This window comes from Vicugna pacos, chromosome 17, assembly GCF_048564905.1.
Source record: "Vicugna pacos chromosome 17, VicPac4, whole genome shotgun sequence".
NCBI lineage: Eukaryota > Metazoa > Chordata > Mammalia > Artiodactyla > Camelidae > Vicugna > Vicugna pacos.
Genome location: NC_133003.1, coordinates 27,103,919 through 27,128,983, shown reverse-complemented (window position 1 = coordinate 27,128,983; position 25,065 = coordinate 27,103,919). Strand labels below are relative to the sequence as shown.

The following is a 25,065-nucleotide window of genomic DNA, read 5'->3' as shown; positions in this document are numbered from 1 at the left end:
CAGAATTATATTTATTTATTGTCATAGAGGGTCAAAACTCCAAACAGTCATTAGTTTGATCTTCCGTATTTCCCTCTTAGAGGTCATTTCAGAGTCTTTTGGGTCAATTTCGTGTCCTTGCTCTTAAAGCAGCACCTAGTTCCTAAAATCATCTTTCTCTCAAATTTTGTTAGATCTGAGATGAAGAAAACTCTGAGAAAGTCTATTCTAGTGGGCAAACGTCCCACAGACAGAAGCTGTGTCTGTCTTAATCACGGCATTATCCCCAGCTTTCAATACTTGGAATTAAGCTGATGCTTGAAAAATAATTATAATGTGAATAAAATGGAATGTTCAGTGAAATATTTTCAGGTGTTCCGAAGGGAAAAGTGTTCTCTTGGCAAATAAATTTGGGAAAAGCTATCTTATATACTCAATTTTGGAACAGTTACAATACACCTTGGTGTCCTAAAGTCTCTGAGACATCTTGGTATAAAATCAAAATCCTGCTAAGCCTTGTTTATATGAACATTTATGAACTGTTAGGAAGCACTGGCTTAAGGCAGAGCTGATGTAGCACACTGCTGGTACTTAATAAATACTTCTTTAAAAAAAAATAGGTACTGCGGATTGAACCTATACATGTTAAGCACACACTCTACCACTGAGTTATTACCTCCTCCCTCCCCCCAGTAAACGCTTCTTAAGGTATATTTACTGGATATGCTGTCATCCTGAGTTGGATAATTCAGAGGTTTTTTTTTTTTAATATTTTGAAGAGAAGATGGTGGCTTTCAGGCTATGTTGAGAGTAAAGACTAGAGGCTGTGGAGGAAAAATAGTCAAGAGTGAGGGGTGTGAGTGTAAATTGTTTCAACGTTTCTGAGGGGAATTTTGATAGCGGGTATCAAGAGCCTTTTAATTTCAATCTTGTAATTTTACTTCTAGAATTTTATCCTAGGAAAGTAGTAAGAGGTGTATACAAAGATTTATCAATCAGAATAATACCTATGACATTTTTGTTTTTAAAAGAATTCACAAGTCCAGTTCAAATTCAAGTAGAAGGAAAATAGAATCCGTTTCTTGATAGAAGGAGAGACAAATGTGTACAGGAAGGGGAGGAATTTTGCTGGCCATCTTTGGCCATGTTTTATAAAAATATCTTATGGCATAATGTTGAGTAGAAAAAGGAGATGATGTTAGGAATAAAACATTGAGAAAAAAATAGTACAAGATTTGTGTAGGGTATAATACTAATTTTGTCTAAAATTATACACACACGTAAAAGGAATTGAAAGTGACAGTATCAACTTATTAACAGAGATTGTCCCTGATTAACAAAATTGAGAGTATTTTCACTTTCTTCTGTATACATATTTGTATTTTAAACTTTTCTATAATGATCTATTAGTTGTTTTAAAAATTAAGAAAACTAATTGTTTATTAGACCATAGAAAGTCCAGACAAATTTCAAAGATTAGAAGATACGTGTTATATTCTGTGATCTCAATGCCATTAAATTAGGACTACAAGATTTTAGCCAAAAACTTATATCCACTTTGACATTTAAATATATCCTGAGTATTCCCTGGGATAGAAAAAGTTTGAAAAGAAAAATAGCAAGCTATTTACAAAAGAGTTCTATACTTAATCATGCAGCGAATGTGTATAACCTTACATGCATTCATCAGAACATATGATTGAAGATCAATGAACATTTAATGGAAAAAGGTGAAAGTAACACAACACAAATGTAATGGAAATTATTATTAAGGATAAAGAGATATTGATGAAATGGAAGTAAAATGTATCAGTAAAACAAAAAAAAATCTTTAAAACACTAAAAAATAGATGAACATTTGTCATACTGTCATCAAGAGAAAGAGAAAAATACAAACATTAGGAATGAGATGGAGACATAACTGAAAGAGTTTTTAAAATTTTAAGGAAAAGTTGTACAAAGCAATACTAGGAAGACTGAGAAATCTAGGTGAAACATACCGTTTCTGAAGAATCATTTTAATGATCATTGAAACAAAATGGGTAGTAAATCTGAGTAGATAAGTAAACATAGTAAAAAGTGGAAGAAATAATCAACAACCACGCCCATTTAATTTTATGGGTATGTTCTACAAACAGTTGAGGAATAGAGGTCTCATTATGTTAATTGTTCCAAAACATGTGAAAAATGGAAAGCTTTTCAGTCCATTCTTTGACACTAGCATATACCTGATACTAAACCCAAAAAAGGAGAATTCAAGAAAACATGTATTGTCCTTTAAATAAACATTATTTCAAAGTAGTTAATGTATCTGTGCATACTATATGTTATGTGTATGTTGTGCATGTGTTTCCAGAAAGAGCAAATTCTACTTTTTGTTTGTTGATTATTGACGTTCTCCAAAGCCTCAGCCAACTGGGGCTGTTAAAATCACTGAAGATTAAATCTGTGTGGCTGTAAATGTTATTGTATTTGGATTGGGACCTAGCTAGAGACCTCAGAAATGTCTGCCTCTATATACAAGAGAAGACAGGGAAGGACAAGTTAGTTTTCATGATTTCTTCTTGGAAGTTACCTCTATAGTGGTGGCTGAACTAGGACCTAGATTCCTAGATTCTAAGCACAGCAAAAATAACAAATTCATTTAACTGTCAGAATTATAGAAGGGAAAACATATTTTCTTAAGTTGATAAGCCAAAAACACCTACTTTGAGAAAAAAGAAAAATCTCAAATAGACAACCTAGCTTTATACCTCAAGGAACTAGAGGAAGAACTAATCGCCAAGTTAGAAGTAGGAGGAAAATAACAAGGATCAGAGGAGAAATAAATGAAATAGAGATTAAAAAGATAATGGGCAAGATATTTATTATAGAAAATTTAGAACATGCAAATAAACAAAAGGAAGAAAATGAAAACTGTTTGGAACCCCACCGCTGTTAATATTTTGATGTGTGTTGTTCCAGTCTTCTCTGCAAGTTAGTGTGTATGTGTTTTACAATGTGAGTCAGCCATAAAAATGTTTTGTAGTCTCCCCCCACCCCACTGCTAGTATGTGATGAGCATATTTCTATCTCTTTAAATATTTGTGTAATGGTCACATTATGCCACTTACTATCTCTCTCATCATTTATGTAACTGAATTCCTAATTATTGGAAATGTTGATTCACTTTTTTTTACAGAACAGAATATTCATGCAAAAATCTTAGATATAAAGTGTTTTTATATATTTTCAAGTAAAACAAAATTAAGCTCTGAGCAATGTAAATATTTGAACCTAAGTTCCTTAGTTAGAAACAAGTGTATAATTCTTTGGAGGGACTTTTTAGGGAAAAGAGAAGCCTGTGTGGAAAATATTTCTTTATTCTGTATGTGAGGACTCTCTGGGGTATAAATGACAGATATCTTAACTAGAATTGAATGTAGCAAGAAAGGAAATTATGGGTGAATGTATCAGTTGTCCGTTGCCTAAGTCATGCTGCGAAACCACTAACTACAAAACACTAGTGACATACTAAGAAGTATTTATTTAGTCCTTCAGTGTATGGGACTCATTGGATCTCAGCTGGATTTGCTCATCCACCTGTGTTCAGCTGCTGGTTCGCTGGGCAGCTCTGCTGATCTTGGCTGGGCTTGCTCAAATGTCTCGGGGTTGGTTGGCTAATGGCTTGAACAAATTGACTCTATTTTATATTTCTCACCTTACAACAGGCTAGTCTAGGCATGTTCTAATTGCTATGGCAGGTGAAAACGAGCAAGAGGGTAAACACACAAGTGCTATTTTAGGCCTCTGCTTGCTTCACATTTGCTATAACTTTATTGACCAAAGCAAGTCACATGACTGAACCCAGAGTCAGACTGGGAGGGGACAGCCAAGGACTCAGGTACAAGAAAGAGTAAAGAATTGGGACTATTAATGTAGCCAGTCTACCTGGCATATGTAGCTAAAATGGCCTAGGGAATAGATGTAGCTTCAGTGATTGCTGGATACAGGCTATCAAGTGATGTCACCCAGTTTGATTTCACACTATTCAAAGTTTGGCTCTTTTTCCTTTGTGTTAGCTTCACTTTCAGAGAAGCATTTTCCACATGGTAGTACTCAGAAGCTCCAACTTGAAAGCAACTAATTTATGCTGAAAAAGAACGTATCTTTCCCAGTTGTTCCAGCTATAGTCATTATATGGAGTGTTTGGGGACCAATGTGGGTCACATGTCCATCCCTAAACTAGCTGCCATGTTGGGGGATGGAATATGATAAATGGCTATGGCTGGGTCTGGGTCATGTTCTCACCATTGGTACCCTTCAGAGTGGAGCAGAGGGAGTCAGCTTTATTTCAGCCTAATGAACAATACAGGTAGAGAGTTGGGAACAATTTCTCTAAGGAAAATTATCAGAAGAGGTCGGGGTGGAGGGATACTGAATAATAGGCAGATAAAAATAAAAGATGCCTTATATAATGCTAGTAATGTACTTATTTCATTGACACTACCAACAAAAACTGTTGACTATTCTGTGCTAGGTATCAAACTGAGTGTTTTAAAAATATCATCTTACCTATTTCTCACAATACTATGTTAGGTGATTTTACCCACATTTTATTTATTGGAGAAAGGAAGCTCATAATAGTTAAATAATTTGTCTAAGATCACTCAGTTTTATCAGTGTTAGACTGGGGATTTGAACCTTGGTTGACCCCTCTCCAAAATCTGTGCTCCTAGCATCTAAAACCTGAAGAAAAAGAAAGTACAGTAAACATAACCCAAGAGGAAGAGCAAGAGGCCATGATGACCCTATTAAGGCCATTTGGGTCCACTGAAGGGATAATCACAACCTTGTAGCCATGACTACATAAAATATGCACCAAAGTACTTGAGTAACCATGACAGTGAGCTTTTTCTCTGCAGGTTATAGGATCAGGAACTCTAACAGGGCATACTGTTTCCCTGTGCCATTTCTGTACAGTTATAGAGTGGATAATATGAATATTTAGGTCAGCTAAAATGGAGAAGAATTCTCAAAACACTAGCCTGAAAGGGATGTGTGAAAGGGGAAAGAAACAAGACTGTCATTTTCTCTGATGATAGCATTTAGGATCTGGCTATATGTGTAGGAGACTTCTTGGTTGAGCTTCCTCTTTTCTTCTAGCTCCAAAATGGGCAGTGGGTTACAACTCATGTGTCAATACTAGTTGATTGGTAAACCATCTAGAGTGTTGTATTGAGAAGAGTTCTGAATTTAGTGTAAAAGAGGGCTGTGATGGGTTAGTAATGTCTGTAATGGGTATAGGAAAGGAGAGTAGCAACCTGTTTGACTATTATTTGACATCCTAGGAGGCACCAGCTTCTTAGAGTCATTGTCAGGCCACATGTGTATGGGGTCATGTCCCTTGGATGGAGTATCTCATAGCTAAGGTCTCTATGAGAAGGAATTATATTGTGAATTTTCTGGAGGTCCCAGCCTTCATTTTGCACAAACCGAAATGCAAATCTTCATTTTCCTAAGGAAAAAGGAGCTTCTTTTTCAGTCTGCGAACTCTTGATCTTGCTTGGGAAAAGGGTTGGGGGAATTTACAAAGTGGTTACATATAGTAAGTAAAGTTTGGGGTTACTTTTTAAATAAACATGAATGTGACTCTGTCTATCATCTATCTATCATTATCATCACTGATCAATCATCTCTATATATTTTTAAAATATAATGCAGTTGTATTCAGAGTTCTAAGGAAACTTGTTTTTGATTATCTTCTTTCCTCATTTTTCAGATCTCTGGAGTCATTTTCTGGTACAGACTGTGAAAAGAATGCAGTGAAAATTCTGGGCAACAGTGGCTTAATTGGCTTAACCTCCAACTTAGTATAGCATTCCTTCTCTTCAGTAGTACCTCATAATAGAGGAAAAATGTATGGAAGTGCAAGAACAATCACCAATCTGGAAGGCAGCCCTTCCAGATCTCCTCGTTTGCCAAGGTCTCCTCGTTTGGGCCACCGAAGAACAAGTAGTGGGGGAGGTGGAGGAACAGGCAAGACTCTGTCCATGGAAAATATCCAGTCCCTTAATGCAGCCTATGCTACATCTGGACCCATGTATCTGAGTGACCACGAGGGAGTGGCTTCAACAACTTACCCAAAGGGCACTATGACACTGGGAAGGGCCACAAATAGAGCTGTATATGGAGGCCGAGTCACAGCCATGGGGAGTAGTCCCAATATTGCTTCTGCTGGACTTTCCCACACAGATGTCCTTTCATACACGGATCAACATGGTGGTCTGACCAGCTCATCCCACCATCACCACCACCAGGTCCCCTCCATGTTGAGGCAGGTAAGGGATAGCACAATGTTAGACCTTCAAGCCCAGCTCAAGGAACTTCAGAGAGAGAATGACCTCCTCCGGAAAGAGCTAGACATCAAGGACAGCAAGTTGGGATCTTCCATGAACAGTATCAAGACCTTCTGGAGTCCCGAGCTCAAAAAGGAGAGAGTCTTAAGGAAAGAAGAGGCAGCCAGGATGTCTGTCCTCAAGGAGCAGATGAGGGTTTCCCATGAAGAAAATCAGGTAGGTTATGACCCATCTTAGTGTTTTTCAGCCTTGGCTTCTCACTGAGTAGTTGATGCTTTGCAGATGGTACCACGGCCTGTGCAGAAGAAAGTCTGGCATTACCAAGTCTGGCATACTAAGGCTATGTCTTAGTATGTGTTTGACTTGGAGACTGCAAGAGGGCATAGGGAATACATGGTTACAGCTTGTGATCACCTTATTTTCCAATAGTCTTTTCACACTGTTGAGGAGAAGGGGGATCACTCCTCATCTGCTAACTTTTATACTTGGTTAATTTTGTTTTCTTTTTCAACAGTTACAACAGCAGCTCAGATGTACTTCCCTCTGAATAGAAGAGGAAAATGTTAATTTTTGCAAGAGTAGACAACAGGAACATTTAAAAGGCCACATTTGACTGGTGAATTGTATTTTTTTTTAAGCACAAGCAATTTTATTTCCTTCTAGAATGAGAGGATTTTGTTTACTAAATAGCAAACTGAACATTATTAAATGGGATTGGGTGGGATAGGTTTAATATCATGCTAAAGAAACATAATCCATTTTAACCTGGTCTTTCTACCTTTATCCATTCAATGTTTATTAAGCATCTGCTATATGCAAGACACCTTCTTACTCTTCTTTGATCCATCTTCCATGTCATAGCAAGATTAGTTTTCCAAGGGTCTAACTGCAGTTATGCCATTGCCCTGCTTTAAAGCCCTCAATAATTACTCATTACCTCCAGACTGAAGTCTACCTCTGGTTGATCCTACAATACCTTCTATGGGGAGGCCTGAGCCACCTTTCTAGCCTTATCTCATACCCACCTCCTTCTACATCGCCTGTGCTACCATTTGGTAATCCCTTCACATACTCAGGGTTTCTCACCTCCATTCCTTTCTGTTCCCCTCCATTAGTGGCCTTCTCAGCATCCCCTATCTCTCCCTCTTTCTTTTAAGTCTCAGCCATTCTCCATTTTCAAATCCTACCCATTCTGTGAAGCTCATTTATATGCTGCTGTTCATAGGGGCTTTGGAGTAAGACATGCTTGGGTTTAAGTCCTAGCTTCACCTCTTATTAGTAGTGAGATAAATGCTAAGAGATGGGGAGTAGAGGGCGTTGTGCCATTTGGCTGCAGAAATGCCCAGATATCATTCAACTTTCTGTAGAAATTTGAGATAATTCTAATTTGGCTGAATGAGTGATTCTCTGATAATTGGTCTTGATGCTGGCCTAATGAAGCTCTCTGCCTTTCTTGGGGTCATCTTCTGACCTCCTGTCTGTTTCCTTGGCTGCCACCCCTTTAGAGTCCAAGTGCCTGTAGAAGCATTTCTCATCTGTATGAGAATCTGCTCTTCGTTCTTTTTCTGTGTGTGGAAAGCGATCACCTTTCCCTTTGATTATCTGACAGGGCCTTTGCTGTTTTTCAGATGTAGTAATGTGATTTTTAGTTGGAACAGAAAGCTTTGTTCTTCGTTCCTGAATCAAATTAATGCCCTTTACTATTGTTTCTGCTCTCTTCTGACTTTACTGGTTTATGAAGTCCTGTTATTGCTGTGTGCATTTCCCCAGTTCTGTACTAGTTTTCTTCCTTTTCTAGTTGTTTTGGAAAATGGTTAAAGCAGTCTAGGAATGATGCAAATAGTGACAAAAAATTGGAAACCATTTTTAAAACTGTCAGTTCCAAAATGACTTTTGTCTTATGCTTCTATCATTAATTTTTTTTAGCATAGACCCCCTGCTTATACATGTATATTTATAAATTACATGATATGCTACTATGCCAAAATATTATGTCTTCTATGACTTTCAGAAAGAATTAAATATGAAAGAGATATAGTAAAATAAATAATTTATTGAAGTAAATTTTAATGACACATAAACCTTTATGCTGTTACAAAAAATATTTTAAGCCCCTTATCTACTTTATAAGGGTTAGTTCAGTTTAAATTAGGTAATATCCGTAATTCCACTTAACTGTCCTGTGTTGCCTTAAGCCAGAAGCAAGTGAATACTTGAGGGTGTGCCCATTACCTCTTCCTTATTCTAGAGCCTACTAAGATCACAGGCTACCTTGGGCACTGAGGGTGACATTTGACTATGTGATGTATGACCCAGAGAAAGCCCGGGTCTTAATCAGTATATTAAATATAAGTAAACTGTAATTGTTTTCTTTTTTAGGGTAAAAATATAAAAGAAAGAAGCATGGAGATTTTGAAAAGTCAATTTACTTGCAATATGAGGTAATATTACAAAGTAAAGAATATAAAGATTGACAAAAAGCAAGTTATTTAAAACAAAATTGAAGCACTCCTCTTCTCCTGCTTGGAAGTATCAAGATTCCTTTTAGGGGTGTACAAATACCTATTGGTCAGACTAGGGTAGATCCTGCTGCAGTAATCAACAAACCTCAAATCTCAATGTATTAACACATCAGAGATTTATTTCTTATTTGTCTGAAGTATGAAGCAGGTCAAGTGACTCTCCAGGGTAGCTCTCCTCCAGTCAGTGACTCAGGATCCAGGTTTTCTACATCTTGGCATGTAACTTCAAGAATTTCTACAGGAGAGGAAGAGAGTGCCTAGAGATGGCAGATTGGTTCCTCCATTCCTTGGACTGGAAGTGACACAATTGTAAGGGGATGTGAGGTGTAGTCTACTCTTCTTTCCAGGAAGGAGAGGAGAATCAGGTATAAGGGGGCACTAGAAATTGCTACCAGTGGGGTTTTTATGTTTGTCAGAAAGTTAGACTAGATAAAATCAAGTCTGGGAACAATCCAGACTTTGCTTTCCTGCTGTTTGTATTACTACTGGTATTGCTACAAGTAGCTATCTGTTGGGGGCTTACTCTGTGGTAGGCATTGTGCTGAGAGCTTTGTGTACATTATCTTATTTAGTGTTTGCATCAATAAACTGAGGTAGGCGCTAGACTTTTTCTCATTTTATAGATTAAAAATAAATGTAGAGAGAATAAGCAGCTTGCCCAAGTTCACACAGCTGGTAAGTGACAAAGCTGGGCTTTAAGCATTTGGTCTATTTTATGCCAATATCTAAGATCTTAACTTTATGCTCACTACCTCCTTATAGGATTGCTGAGCTGTGAATAGAATCTTAGCATAATAGGAAGATCATACTTCATATGTTAGATTAAAAAAATGACTAGGTTTGATAGAATTAATAAGAATGTAATTTAGTTTAATTAGGACTTTTATTCTTAATTAGGAATTTATTTATTTTTCCCAGAAATGACTGTTTAGGGTTTCTGCCATTTGCTATTTACCGTAACTTACTATACTTTCCCTTTAGAGGAAAAATCACGAAAACTTTTTCTATGTGGAAGAAAAGAATGTAAAAGAGATAAAGGACACTTGATTATGGTTTTATATCCACAACAACCAGAGACTGCATCTGCAAGTGTAGTTCTACCAGAGGGTGTTTGGATAATTAGAATTTCACTAAGTTATATTCAGATGATCTAAAACAATCTGAATTGTGCTATGTGGACAAAAATGGGAAGCAGGTCTATTACAGGGTGGAGGTGAGAAGCTTATATGTTCTTGTATATGAAATTCATAATTCTATAGACTAAATGACCACTAACACAGACCTTTCACCCTTATGTGCTGTGTTATAGAGGGCTGCCATTCATCAATTCCTTGGTGGTATATTTTGAAGTGCTTGTGTTCTGTCCTAGGGAGCTGATCCAACTTCAGATCTAAGGGAGGATGTTGAACACCCTCCCTGTGTTACAGGAAGTGCAGACTTTTTGGAACCTTGGAGCCAATGGGGAGGTGGCTGTGACCAAATTTCTTATGTATAAAGGATGGATACTCAGGTTCCTGGATAGAGATTCCACCCCAGACACCCTCCTCATTCTTACTCCCTAGGTTCTCTCCAAGCTTACTTTTCAGCCACACAGGGCTGCATGTACAGAAATACATTTGGGATACTGAGTGCAGTACTCAGGTCTGAAATCTTTGGCTTATTTGTAGAAACCAGAGTGCATGGATGCAGAATTATCCTGTGCTGTCACTTGTGCTTTTTGCTTCATGGTGTACTTTCTTAAATGTAGGAAGAGTAGGGTGGAGTATTATGGACAGCTAATCCTTTGGAATGGCATGAACCCATAGTCCATGCTCTCAATGTCACACTGTAACTGATTTGGGGAGAGTTGAGGAGAAAGATTTAGAATGGATATTCGACTGCTACTTGAGGAAGTCCCCTTATTATCTTTAATGGCCTGGGGTGTTAAGGTAGATGTTGGGGGCACAAGAATGCAACTACATATGGAGTTGTAAAGTGACCTAATTTTCTCCAAAAGGTTACATGGTTGTCTTTTCTTTACCACTCCATTCTGTATACCTGTATGATGAAGATTAGAGAGAGAAAACATGGTTGAGGATACATTTTCAGAAAGTTCATAAGTTCTTGCTGTTTGGTGCATGTAAAGTTATTGAATTTCATATTCTGGGATTTTTTGTGCAATTATTAACTTTGTATTTTTAATGGATTATTTTTTTCCAAATTAGATGTACATAAAGCAGTTTTTTGATATTTTCCTAATTTGAGCATGGATAGTCAAGGATCTGCATGAATATAAATAGCATCACACTCTGGGAGACTGTACTAGATCTAATATTTACCCATCTCGTGTGTGCAGAAGTGGGACAAGGTCATTGGGAAATGTAACCTAAGAATTGTAAGTAAACCTGTCTGGGGAATGTTATGGCTTTTAATGGTTATGTGATAATTTCTATTTCTGGCTTAACACAATAGAAAATAATCTACTCTAAATCAATATTAATATGGGTTTTTGATGAGTTTTTAAGCTAGTTTCCCAAATGATTTTTTGATTCTAATTTTGAGTCTGTAACTTGAAAAGGTCAAGATGGATCACATTTCTGTGTTTCCTTTATTATTCTTTTTTCTTTTTTTTGTATAACTGCAGGGCCATTTCACTAGAGGTCATTCAACTTTGTTTTAAAATACTCATTTCATTTTGAGTGTTGACATATGAAGAGTTGTACCAATTAGAAGTGGGTGATAGGATTAATTCTATCTCCTGTTGAGAAAGTGGTATGGCAGCTGCTTTGCAAAGGGGTGTCCACTGACCGTTAAATGCAGCTGCAGTCACCTCGAGCATTTGTGAGATCAAGGGCTTATTCCTGGACTGTCAAGTCCCATCAGATTTGTGGGTGGGCCTTAAATATATTCACTACTCAGACCCGTCTTATCCCGTGTCTTCTTTCAGGCACCATTCCTTCTACTACTCTAATAGTAGTAGATCTCAAAGCCAGGTTTCTAATGTGTGTCCAGGGAAATGACACTTTCCAAGGGGAATTTTCCAGTCAAATAAACTTGAGACACAACATCCTAGATACTCCTATCCTAGAAATTCATAATGCTATATGTATCACTGTTCATGATAACCATAAAAATAGGAGCATTTTAGTGAGTTGAAATGAAATCTTAAAGGATCTTACACATTAGAATGAAGGAACCCACTTACTAATTTTATTGGGCAATATTCCAAAGCAGTGACACAAATGCTACTCCAAGCTTGTGTGAATGTTAAAAAGGGAAATTTATTAGTTCCTGTAATGAAATTGTAGAAAGGCTCAGGTGTGAAGCTTGGGGATGACTGGTTCCAGGGCGTCATACTGGAGCAGGACTTTGTCTTTCCCATTGCTCTATCTCTGGTTCTCAATATCTACCTCTATGTGTAAGCTCATTTTCTCCTTTATGTGGTGGGTCACAATTAAAGTGTTAAGAGACCCATATGTCTTCACTTATCATTTGGAAAATTTCCTGTAGGACTTTGGTCCAGCCTTGGTTATGTCCTGCCTCCAGGATTTAGTGTGTGTGGTGGAGGTAGGGGGCAGGTATGTAAGAAGTGGTTACTGTGACTGGTGACCTATTAGAACTGCAGACATTGGAAGAGGAACAATTCTCTGAACAAACTGAGATGAAGGGTGAGGGCAGGCTCTAGGATGAAAGCAGATGTCCATGGCAATGACTTGACCTGTCCTTAGTCACCCTCTTTCTCCAAATATATAAGTCATATCAAGAGATCTGAGAAATTAAGAATTCAATTGTATGTCATATCTCTGTGTAACTTTTTCATTTCAACTCTGATTTGAAGTGTATGTCTGTATGGGTTTTGCCCAATGTTACATAGGTGCATGGATTTAGAACTAGGTAACATGGACTAGTTTAGGACCACAACATAACTTATTATGCTGAATTAGAAGAAAAAAAATTGCATCTTTTTTGTCTTGAAATAGTCTTCCTCAGCTATTCAGAGAATAGTAGCTTTTGTCTACCTTTCCAGAAAGGTGGAAAAACTTTGGTCCAGACTTACACAATGACCTACTCAAACTGAAACCACAATTTTAAATGCCTTTCATGGGTAGGTGAAAACTTCTTTTGGTTCTGAAGATAGATCAGATGGCACAGATCCAATAGTTGATTTCCTTGTTTGCTAGAATGTAGGAGAATGATTTGAAGTGAACTATACATCTTTGTCACAGATGTCAGCCGCTTTCTGCCTCAGTAATCTCTTGCAGTCAGCCCTTGGATCAACCATGTGCGCTGCATTAGTAGCCTTACAGATTTTTATTCCCAGGTTTTCTTATGAAAAACTTGGCTAATGGGAGAAAAATAAACATTCTTGTATGCTGGACCTTGGGAGAGCTAAATGACTTCCATCTTCCATTTTCTCTCTGGATCGCTTTATTTTGGTGATAGGATAGCAACAGCACACAATCAACCAAAGAAAACATTTTGGAATATTTCAACAAATAGATTGTTTTAGTCTCACTTGTGCCAAAGGCACTTACTGAAACCAAGCTCTGAGAGGGGAAGGCAGAGGGAGTGGTCACCCCTAAACATTCACTGCCTAATAAAATTCCCTATAGACAACATCATCAGAGGATTTTTAAGAAGCAAGTCTATGTTGACAGGAGAAAAAGTAACAGAGTGATTTGATCGGCCAAAGCATATGGGGTGGGTTCCGAACCTGGCCTCTTCTGGCCAGAGTGCAATTTCAGTTTCTATAATTAGTTGCAGGTGGAGGTCTTGTGTTGTTGTTTTGGAGTCCACTGACATCTGTGTGCAAATTCCCACCATCCCCAGTTGACATTTGGGCTCAATAAGTGGTTTGGCTTTGCAGGAATAGAGAAAATTGTAAATCTATTTCACACACATACATAGATAAAGCTGCTCTAAAGGTCAAATTCTGAAAGCTGTGGAAAGCATTTTCAAAAGTTTGGAAAGTAGGTTTTAGGCAGAATGTGGGCATGCAGCCAAGAGCTAGAGCAGCCTGACAAACAGGATTCTGGCACGTGCAATTTCTTCTCTGTTTTTCTATGAAGCCAGCATTTGACTGTATCTTGGAAGTGATGATGTGCAGCCATTTTGTTTTTTCAGTAGGAACATTCTGGAGAGAAGAAGGAATGACTGAGGTAGCTACTTCCAGTCTTATAAACCCATAGTTTGGCTTGTGCTATCTGGTTTGGCAGTACACATTTGATCAATATATACATTGATCAAATTAACTTAGTGATTTTCAGCTGGGGGCAATTTTGCAAACACCTCCACCCCTCTCCCATCCAAGGGCACATTTGGCAATGGCTGGAGACATCTGACTGTTGCAACTGGATCAGTTATGCTACTGGCATCTGGCGGGTAGAGGCCAGGCATGCTGCTAAACTTTCTACAGTGCGTTGGACCATACCCCTTATTATCTGTCCAACAATGTCAATAGATGGAAGGTTGAGAAGCCCTTACTTAATTGGATGATTACTGTATCTTCTTTTTTCTTGATACTTTGCCTGTACTCAATTAATTCACTTCATGAAGTGATGATCAAAATGTATATAGTTATGTAAAAATAATAATTTAAAAGGTAAAACTTGATTCATCACTGTTGGGAAAGAATTATGAATGATCTTTTTTTTTAAAAAAAATCTTGGCCTGGACTAGTAACCATGGATTTTCAAATACCTTAAATTCTTTTAGAAGTGAATATTTGGTAAATAGACATCAACCTTATAAAGAAATAGACAACTCTTTAAAGGAAATGAAACCTATTTTTTCAACTATCATTTCTTTATACTTTCATTGACTTTCTATGGTGTTTTTTAATGTTTCACATTGATCTTTAGAAGGAGGGAGAATAAGAATTTTTGAGCTCCTGCTATGTACCAGGAACTTATTAGCTGCTTTCCATGTGTATGCATTCAACAGCCCTTCAAGACATATGGCATCCCCATTTTATAGATGAGAAACAAGGTGCAGAGAGATTAAGTGGCCTGCCTGAGGTCTCACCATTAAAGAGAGCAAGGATTTTAAAATCTCAGGTAGGCTTAGCTCCAAAATTGTGTTCTTTCCATTGTCTTGAAAGGGAAAACAACAGAATTGCTTGAAAACCAGGGAATTTGGTGCTGAAACAGAAGAACTAATATAGAGTGGAAGTAGCAGTGTGCTGTCTGACAGTATCTTAAGGACAGAAAGCAAGAACGAAGAAGGGAGCATGTTGCCAGGAGCAACAGAGGAGAGAGGGCAAGCAGAAAGGAGCAAATGCATTCTTATCAAGTGAATGAACAGAGGAGAAGGGCAAAGGAACACTCCTATCTTGGAAACCCATCCAGAAGGATGGGACGAAGCAACTCCAGGACTCACTGGAAGATTAAAACCACAGGTGGCAGAGGAATGAGAGATTATCTCTCAGGATGCTCATTAAAGGCCCAGCACATCCTTTCAGGTGGTTATGTCTTTGACAAATTCACTGGGTCCACAAGAGCAGAGCTTCAGGGATGAGGGAGCTCTTTATTATGGATCACTGGACTCCAATGAGGATGGTCTCATTAATCTAGTTAGATTTTTCCTGACCTTGTCTCCATCTTCAGGAAGTTTAGTGTACATAGACAGTCTTCTGACCCAGGAGTCCCTCAACTGGCACCTCTCAGCTGCCTCTTCTAGTAATTTCTGACCTCTCTGGGGTGCTCACACCTATTCAGGATTTGTCTTTTGGATTTTCCCAAATCATGTCTCTCAAAGTCAGATCTTCCCCTCTTGGGTTCTAGCATTCCTGATTTCTACCTCTCATAGCATCTTTCCCCTATAAAACCTCTTTTCTGTCTTCTTTGAGAATCCAGCTCATTTACTTACTAATTCATTCAGCCACTTCTTATTTAAGGGAGAATGTAGTTGCAAGTAGCAGAAACCCAACTGAGCATGTTGAAGGAAAAACAGTGGGATTTACTAGGGACATTTAAGAGTTCCCACCAGACCTAAGGGTAAGCTGTCAGGGGGCCAGGTGTCTTGGGGGACTGGAATTGAGTTAGGTGGAAAACAATCAGGAGTAAGGATAAAGTCAGTCTCTCACTCTCATTTTTCTCTAATTTTCTCTCTCAATATCTGATTTTATATGCTGCTTGTGAAGAAGTGGCCACTCAGGGAAAGCAAACATGTCTTCTTCATTCAGGTACTCAATAGACACTGCCTAATTTCTCTGTTTCAATTTGAGATTCAGAGAAATAAGAATCTGATTGGCCCAAATTGAGTTGAGAGTCTTTTGTAGATCCAGTCAACTGTGGCCAAAGGAGTCATGAGATCCATGCCCTGCCCTCCCTTGTCTCACCCTCTGAAGAGCTATGGAGAGTGTCTTTGAGAAGGGGCATGACAGGTAGATTCTCTATCAAGGGAGCCTGTGGGTAAAGTGGTAGGGAGTAAAGGACAGCTATTCCCAGGAAATATGTTTTGTCTTGCCTTATTTCAGTTATTAGGAAGATTAAGACCAGTCAAAGAAAGTTAACTACTATCACCTCTGTCTATAACTAGCTATGTCAGTAGCCATCTGGACTCTTGATCTTCACACCCACCTTGTCAATCCCCAGCTCTGATTGTGCCCACTGGAGAAATTCCAGAAGTAGTACTGTCTGATGCTAGGTTCATGCCATATTATCTTAGTGGACCCACATGACTTCTTTTAATAATGTCAGATTTCATCTTGTATGGAACTTGAAAAAATTCTCCACTTTTTGTAAACTCCTTTAGTCTCATTGGAGACTTAAGTCTCCAAATTGGTTGGGATTATGGTGCTAGTTAGGATCTGCAGACTTTTAGAATTAGGCATGTTATAATCTGACATCTTCTATTCTAAAGTGTAACAGTTAGCATGAGTTATACAAATATTGGCTCCTGAGAACATATATTATCTAAAAAGAAATTGAAAAAAATTAAAATTCACTGATTTTTCCCTTGGAAGAGCTTTCTGAAATATCCATGTTCCCATGGAATCCTGAAACCAGTAGAGCTAAGGTAAATATATGAATGGAAGGTTGGACAATGCACATGATGACCAAATTTAGATATTGCTCAAATTTAGGAATGTTACAAATAATAAATAAAATTTGCCTTCTCAAAATTTTAAAACTTCTGTTTCTGATTTTTAACTTTGGGGACCATGTACTCTTTGAGAAGTTTTCATTTACCTTTGTAATTTTCCCTAGAAAAATGTGCATAATCTGAATTGTGCACAACATTTCACTTCCCTATCCCTGCTCTGAACCTCAAGGGCATCTAATTAGGGGTATTTAGGTAAAACTCTGTCTAGATATTGCCATTTACTATTAAATATTGCACATATATTAGAATAAGTAGTTCCTAGTAGTTAATGAAATGAATGAGCTCTTGGTAATATGAGACATGTCTGGCTCACGGCTATTCAGTATATGCTGAGAAGTGGGGACATGTGCCAGGATTTTGGTGATAGTTAAAGAGTGTATATGTTGGTAGGATGGAAACTTATGGATGGACTGTACCACATTCACTAAATGTATTCTGGTACAGTATATAGTGGTGGTAGATTTTAGTTCACACTCAGGAATGTTACCTTGAAAGAGTTTGCATAGTGTTGGATGTCATAGTAAAGTACATGGTTAAATATTTCATTAAGGACTTTTAGGTCATGTTTGTCTTGGTGTGCCAAAATTCCCACTTAACCTCAGGTAATTCTATTTTATTTCTTTGTGATTGCAAATAAAATCTAAGACTGCAAATTAAGTTATGCTATAAGCATTTGTGATGGAGCAAGAAACAAAAGATTTTGGTGAGTTATCAAGTAAAGGTTAATTGGGTATCTACTGTGTTTCCAGTTACACTCAGGACTGAAGAAGACCGTAAAGAAGTATAAGACACACTTTTGCTCCCATTTCTATCTCATGAAAATTATCTGAGACTCATTTCTTTTTTCTGTGGAGAATGTCAATCAGGAACACAGCAGTGATGTACTTTATTTTTATGGACAGTTAACTCTACCTTGGAACTTTCCATAAGTATGAAGTTTGAGCTAGGGAAGGAAACTTCTTGTACATTGTTTTTTAACCTTTCTGAGAAGAGTCCTTGATGTGAATGTACTCTCTCTTCCGTAGAAGCCTAACCAGAGTCCAGGAGAGTGGGCTCAGCATCCTCCCAACCCTTAGCCAGGGTAGGCCTTCTGGAAGGGGTTGGGGAGGGGGAGTTGGGGACGATCTGGGCTCCTGCCTTTGTCAGGCAAGCATGTGAGGTCTATGAATCACTTTCCCATTTAGCACACCCACCTGACTACAAATGTTCCCTTGATAAGAGTAAAAATGATCAATATAGCGCATAAAGCACTTCCTACATGTATTCTAAATGGCACAGTGATATTTCATACACTGTGCCAAAGGGTTCACATATGTATCTCATTTAATCTCCACAATGACCCTGTGAAGTAGGTACTATTGTATTAGTATTATCCCCATTTCATATGTGAGCAAGGCAAGTCTCAGAGGAAAGGTTACTTGTCCAAGGTTACAGTTGGCAAATGGCAGAGCTGAGGTTGAGCCCAGAGAGGCTAACTCCAAAGTTGGTCTCCAAAGTCAGGGCTGGCTGAAGTATTGAGTGGCCAGCCCTGTGTATACAAGGTAATCTTAGGACAGACATGGATTCTGCATTAAACAACTTGGAAGTACATGTTGGAAAAGTCATTACTTTTCCAAATCTCATCCAGTATTTCTGATTAACTTCTATGAGAAAGTCTTAACTTAGTGCCAGTCTTAAACACTTTCTTAACGTCTATTGTTTCCTACCCTTATTGTAGGATGTGTAGTGACATTCGTACATGATGCTTATACTGTAATTCTGGCACCCACAGTTTACCCTTTGCATCTCATATGTTGCCTGTTAAGAGTTTCTGTAAGCAAACCGGTAATGTGGCATTAGTGGGGTCTGCCTTTTCGGTTCTTGTTTGGTTGTCTTTGACAGTGGTTTGAGAGCACCAGCTTTGGAGATGGATTGCCTGGGTACCATTTTCAGCTGTGGGACTTTGAGCAACTTACTTTATCTGGCTGAATCTGTTTCCTCACTGGTAATGTAGGTATAATAATAGTACCTGCTTTAGATGTTAATTTACAACTACAGGGGTAAATTTAATAGGATTTACATTTAGTTGGATTAAATGAGGGGGTTCAATAAAAATATTCAGCACCATGCTAGCATGAGTAAACATTCAAATAATAGATGATGATGATAACCATGAGGGAAACCAATCTGGGGACAAAGGCAACACAAAAGGGAGTTAGCTGAGAGAGTGGCAGAGAAGTGAAAGCAGAGACATACCCGAGGGTTCCTTGGCTCAATTCTTTGTATTCTTTATAATAATGTGTGTGTATATTGTGTGTGTGTGTATGTGTGTGTGTGTGAGAGAGAGAGAGAGAGAAAGAGAATGAGGGGTGAGGGGAGGAAAGGAGGGAGGGAGGGAGAGGGGGAAGATGCCATGTCTTAAATGTCATCATTGGATGCATAGGTATTGTTATATGCCAACAAGACTTCATATCACAATCATAGGAATGTTTTTTCCTTGTTGTCCTGTTATTTTTTCTCGTTTATAGACTGAGTGGAATTAGAACATCCTGCTCTTGAATCAGTTCAGATTAGCTTCTTAGGGATGGCTAGGAGAGTTTTCTTATAATTAATTAATTTATTTTGAATTATTTTTTGAGGGGGAGGTAATTAGGTTTATTCATCTTTATTTAATGGCGGTACTGGGGATTGAACCCAGGTCCTCATGCATGCTAGGCATGCACTCTACCACCAAGCTATACCTCCCCCAGGAGAGTTTTCTTGACTGAGGTATTGACCCCCTTAGCTGAATCCAAGCCAGTTCATGTTGTTTTCCAGATGGCTACTCTGGAGAATTTTGGACCATAGCCAGACTTTTCTCATGCTAAAGAAAAAAGGAAGACTCATATTACATTTTTCTCATAGCCTGAAATATTTTCTGCATGAGAAGGAAAACATTAATTTTTATATCACTATAGGGAGTAACAGAGAAAAAAGATGAGGATGATTTCCCAATAAATGCTGTTGTCTAAACCCTCAGGAAAGACAAACTCTCAAGTTGTCCAAAGATGATAACATGACTTCTAGGTCTAGATAGCTCTACATGTTAATCCATCCAAGCTAGACTCCTGAAGACTAAGAGGTGTTTGATTGATTGACTTTTGTAAACTTTGGCATGTTTTGTTGATTTCTGTCTACTGAATCCATCTGCTGCATAATCTCTGTCCAGCTAAAACTCTTACAATGATGCTTTGAAAGTTTGTACCAAATGAAGGGTCTCTCATATCAAATTCTCTAACCCAAATCTATTCATTGGTCTTTAGATGTGTCTACCTACTTTCCACTGGAGATATCACTGCTGTCTGCTAAGGGAATCAAAGATGATGACTGAATGGCTGAAATGGATCAGGTCAACAAATATGGAATTTCCACCAGGTGCTAGGCTGGGTATTGAGGGTACAGTAATAGACAAAAATTTCTGCCTGTATGGAGATTCCATTCTAGTGGAGGAAACAAAAGGAGTCAAAGGTTTTGGGCTTGATCCACTTGGGAAGACAGAGGGCAAAATAGGATCAGGATGCTGGTAGATCAGTGTTTTGTTTTTGTTTTTGATCATGTTTTGTTGTAAAGCTTCACTCATTCAAGTGGTGATAATGAGTAGGAATATGGGTTTAGTGGAACTGGCTTTCTCATGGCCTCTACTGAGACATCATGGAGGTGGTGAGAATGGATATTAAGCTGCAGTGGTTTGCAAATGATAACATTGATTTTTACACTTTTCTTACAAGGAGCTTGGCTTTGAAGAGTGGTAACTGGAGATGATGCGAAGTTTGGGGAATTCTCCCACCAATTTGTGACTCATTTGGCCATATTTTTAACTTGTAGGGAATGGGCCAGTAGAGAGAGGGATTATTGGTAGGATAAAGTCTGAAAGAGGAGGGAGAAGATGAGATCAGCCTTGGGCAGATGGGTTTCTCTTTCCCAAACCCAGGGAGGAGGTGGTCATGAAAGGTCCAGATAAAGAGGCATTAGTAGGTGTGGAGTAAAAGAAATAACTTTTAACCTAAGGAGACTGCTTTGTTTAACAAAAAGAGAAAGATATGGAATAGGAATTAACTTAGTCTTGATTTTGGTGCCAAATAGGATGTGATGTCGGCCAGATTATCAATTCTTCCTGGACATTAGTTTATCCTGAGATACCACTGAACTGAAAAAAATTGTCTCAAATGCTTATATTGGTTTTGAAACATGCCATAACTCTAAAGCTACTCAAAAATTTTCAGGGAAATTAAGAGTGCCCTGGTGGCAAAAGAAAAAAGAAGTACTGTTTAATGACTCATAAGTTGAGATTTGATGGTGGGATGGGGCTAGGATGAGGCAGGTGTGATTGAAGCAGGCAAAGGTAGATGTTCTGGCAGTCCAGTCTGATGTATTGGTGGTTTTATTCAGGTGCTTCTGATGGGGAGATTTGTTTGCTGTGGGATGACCCAGCAAGTCCATTACTCTGCTTGGTGGAAACAGGAGCCAGCAGCATTTCCCAGGAGAAATTTTACGAGTAAAGGCTAATTTTACTTTTGCTATTGATGGCATTTCTCAGCTATACTAATTACTATCCTGATAGAAACAGGGCAAAAATATACCCCATGCTCTCAAGAGTGCAGAGTTGTTTTTAAATAATCCAAGAAGAGGTTTTACCTGTGGATTAAAAAGCTACAATGCTTCCTTAGTCATGGCTTTCTTAGTGGAAGATGCTCAGGTTTACATAGAATTTCTTTGTTTGCCTTACTTTTGGCTTTGAGGCTACATGATCTATTCCCTATTCAAAGTCAATTGCAAATAAAATTATTTTAGGAAGAAAATAATAGTTGTGGATTGAATGTTGTGTCTCAATTTTTTAAAGGTATTTTGTAAATTTGGGAACTATGTTTTGCATTTTCCCCTAGTTTTTTAAAAAATAAATATCTGGCTTTCCATCCATCTATCCAGTTATTTAAAAATATCACTAAATATGGCAGTTGTTTAGTGAATAGCTGTTGAATAAAATACACAAATATATACAGAACTAAGTCCTCTTGGGCTTCATAAGGCTAGGAAGTCTGGATATAATTCTTACTCTGCCACAAGTTGGCTGTGTGATCCTGGGAATTAGTTGTCAACATTGAAAAACTGGGAGACTTAATGAAAAACTTGGATTTCTGAATTTTCTTGGACCCTGAGCAGATCTGGTAGCTCTGAACCCAGTGAGCTGCCTCACTTGGGTTGTTGCTTGTCTTAGGTGGGAAGTGTCTCTCCAGGTTGCTCTAGTCCACCCCTTGGTTGACAGATGTACATTCTTAGTTTGAAGATGAAATGAAGAATATTTTCTAATTCAAGATGTTAGTCAAATACGAGCATCTTTGAGCTTAGACCTGAGGTGAAAATCCTGACTCTACCAGTGGGAGAATATGGTGGCATCATCTTAATAATTTTTTGGCCTCAAGGAGTTTAAGAGCTATCTACACAGGATTTGAAATGGCAAAATACCTGCTTTTGGATATTTGGGGAGAGAGAAATACTAAGGTATATCAAGCATTGGTTAATTCTTGAAAGTCAAAGATAATTGATATGATTAAGAGTGATGGTGGAATTCTCCTATCTTGCCTGGAGTAAAAGGGGTCATATTTCCCAAATGAATGGAATAAAAGGGAAGAGAGAACTATTAAAAATTCACCCTGGATTACGGTGCTGCCCCCTTATGCTAAGAAGGCAGATGCGGAGGCCCTTTTAGGAATTTGCTTTGCAGGAGAGGAGCTGCCTTTGTTTGCTTTTCTGATGATTTGAATTTCTACAGCTGTTCATGGTTCTTGAACTTCCTGGAAAAAGTACAGGCAGATATAATTGTGATGAAATCAGCATCCCAGGCCTACACTTCCTAAGAAGACTGTTAATTCCAATACTATTTAGCTTAATTCCAGCAGCTGGCTTGGATTTTATGTTGGGATGTATAAGACAAGGGGCATGGTGTGCATGCGTGCGTGCGTGTGTGTGTGTGTTTGTAGATCCAGTGCTATAATGAGAGCAGGATAACCATTACAGCAGATTGATGGTTATTTGGTTTGGAGGAGCAATGGCTTTAATCTTCCCAAGTGTTTCATTTTCTTGGTATTCTTCAAGTCTGCATTATCATTCAGATGACTAATAGGAAGTTCATCAGAGGACAGTTTATAAAAACATTATTCTTTGAAAAAACATAGCTTATTGTACACATTTTCCATCAGGAAGTAATATGACTTTATTAGGAGTTTGGGTAGGGTTTTGGTGTCTGAATGCTACTGCTCTGTCTGCCTCTCTCCAGAGTCTGATCATCTAAAGACCAGCAGTCAAAAGGGAAAGAGTATTGCTTTTTTAATCCCTGAGGATGGGCTCAGTATCTTTCCATGCAGGGATTTTTTGATTAGATGAGAGAGCTTACTTTTCTGTCCCCACCAGACCCAAGATAGCCAAGCCTGCTTCTTACTGATGCCAGGTAGCCACCATGCTCAGGGGAAAATCAGAGTTAGCAAGAAGAGGAAGCTCTGGTGTGTTTACCACATAAACACCCAGAAGTGAAAGGGTAAAGAAGGGTGGACAGGCCCCTGTCCTGCAAGGCTGGGAAAGGTACTACCTGCATCACTGATCCCCATGGCTGGACAGCTGTGTGGATGGCACATGCATGAGAAAGAAATGTTTCCAGGAGTGGTCAGGAATGGGAGAGCAGGAAGCAGATGGGAGGCCTGAAGTCAGCTTGTCCTATTGGGGCTGCACAAGTGGGAGAGAGGATATAGGGCATGGCTTTTTTCTTTTTGCCCTACAGTGACCCTGTCCACTGGCACATGTTCCAGTTGATGTTCTGGTCACTTGCCAACCATATTAGGCACTCCTTTTTGCAGATGGGGATGACTCTCAGAGAGGTCAAGTCAAGGGTGATGGACAATATATCTCTTTTTTTTTGTAAGCTCTGTTCAGAGTTCTTTTTCTTTCTTTTCTTTTGTTTTCTTTTTCTTTTCTTTCTTTTTTTTTTTTTTTTGAAGTAGGGAGGTAGTTAGGTTTATTTATTTTTTTAATGGAGGTACTGGGGGTTGAGTCCAGGACCTTGCGCATGCTAAGCATGCAGTCTATATGCACTCTACCACTGAGCTCTACTCTCCCCTGACATTCTCTTGATGTCCAACCCCCTCATAAGAAATTGGTAAATAACATTTGTCACAAATTCCCATACATAAAGATAAACTCTGCTAATAAGTCTATCAGTTTTTTCCTAGGCCCTGCCATATTCCTGATTTTATAAATTATCCTTTATCAATTGATAAATAGAAATTGGAATAAAATAATAGTAATAGAACTTATTGAGAGCTACTACATACCAGGCATATGTATTGACTCATTTGTCCCCAGAATAACAACTGTGAGGTAGTTGTCATTTCTATTTCCATTTCACAGATGAGAAAACAGAGGTACACAGCTAGCAAATGGAATGAGGACAGTGATATGGGTAGTCAGGCCCAAAACTGCATGTACGATTCTGTCTCTCAAAGAAGTGGGTAAGAGATACGGAAGAAGAGGCTGGCCCAGGCATTAGGAGACCAGAGTGTAGCCTAGAGCCTGCCTTGACTCTACCATAAACCTGCTGTGTGATTGACAGTATGCTAATGAATTCCTTACTCTGAGCCTCAGCTTCCTGAACTGTAAAGTGAGGATATGATTTCTGTTTCAGGTTTTTGGGCTCATGATTCACTATATTAGCTTTCTGGGGACACCATAATAAATTACCACTAACCTGGTGGCTTAAAAACAGCAGACATTTATTATCTCTCAGTTGTGGAAGCCAGAGATCTGAAATCAAGGTGTTTGCAGGATTGGTTCCATCTGGAGGCTCTGAGGAAGAATACATTCCTTGCTTTTCTCCTAGCTTCTAGTGGTTGCCAGCACCCTTTGGCATTGCTTGGCTTGTAGGCATATCACTGTGATCTCTGCCCCTGTCTTCATGTCACCTTCTCCTCTGTGTGTCTCTGTTTCTCATATCTCCCTCTGCCTTTCTCTTATGAGAATACTTGTCATTGGACTTTGGGCTCCCCTAAATCAAGGAAGATCTCATCCTGAGATCTTTGATTTTATATCTGCAAAGATTCTTTTTCCAAATAAGGTCACATTCACATGTTCAGTGG

The 25,065-nt window shown here is 38.5% G+C and overlaps 1 protein-coding gene across 6 annotated transcripts in view; it reads left to right on the top strand.

Moving 5' to 3' along the window:
• ERC2 (ELKS/RAB6-interacting/CAST family member 2) overlaps positions 1-25,065 on the top strand; it is an 874,625-nt gene that overhangs the window by 23,834 nt on the left and 825,726 nt on the right. For all 6 annotated transcript variants that reach the window (XM_072941512.1, XM_072941513.1, XM_072941511.1 and 3 more), the window contains exon 3: positions 5,741-6,533. In XM_072941512.1, the coding sequence (XP_072797613.1) occupies positions 5,877-6,533 (657 nt within the window). In that variant the 5' untranslated portion in view covers positions 5,741-5,876. The remainder of the gene's footprint in view (positions 1-5,740; positions 6,534-25,065) is intronic.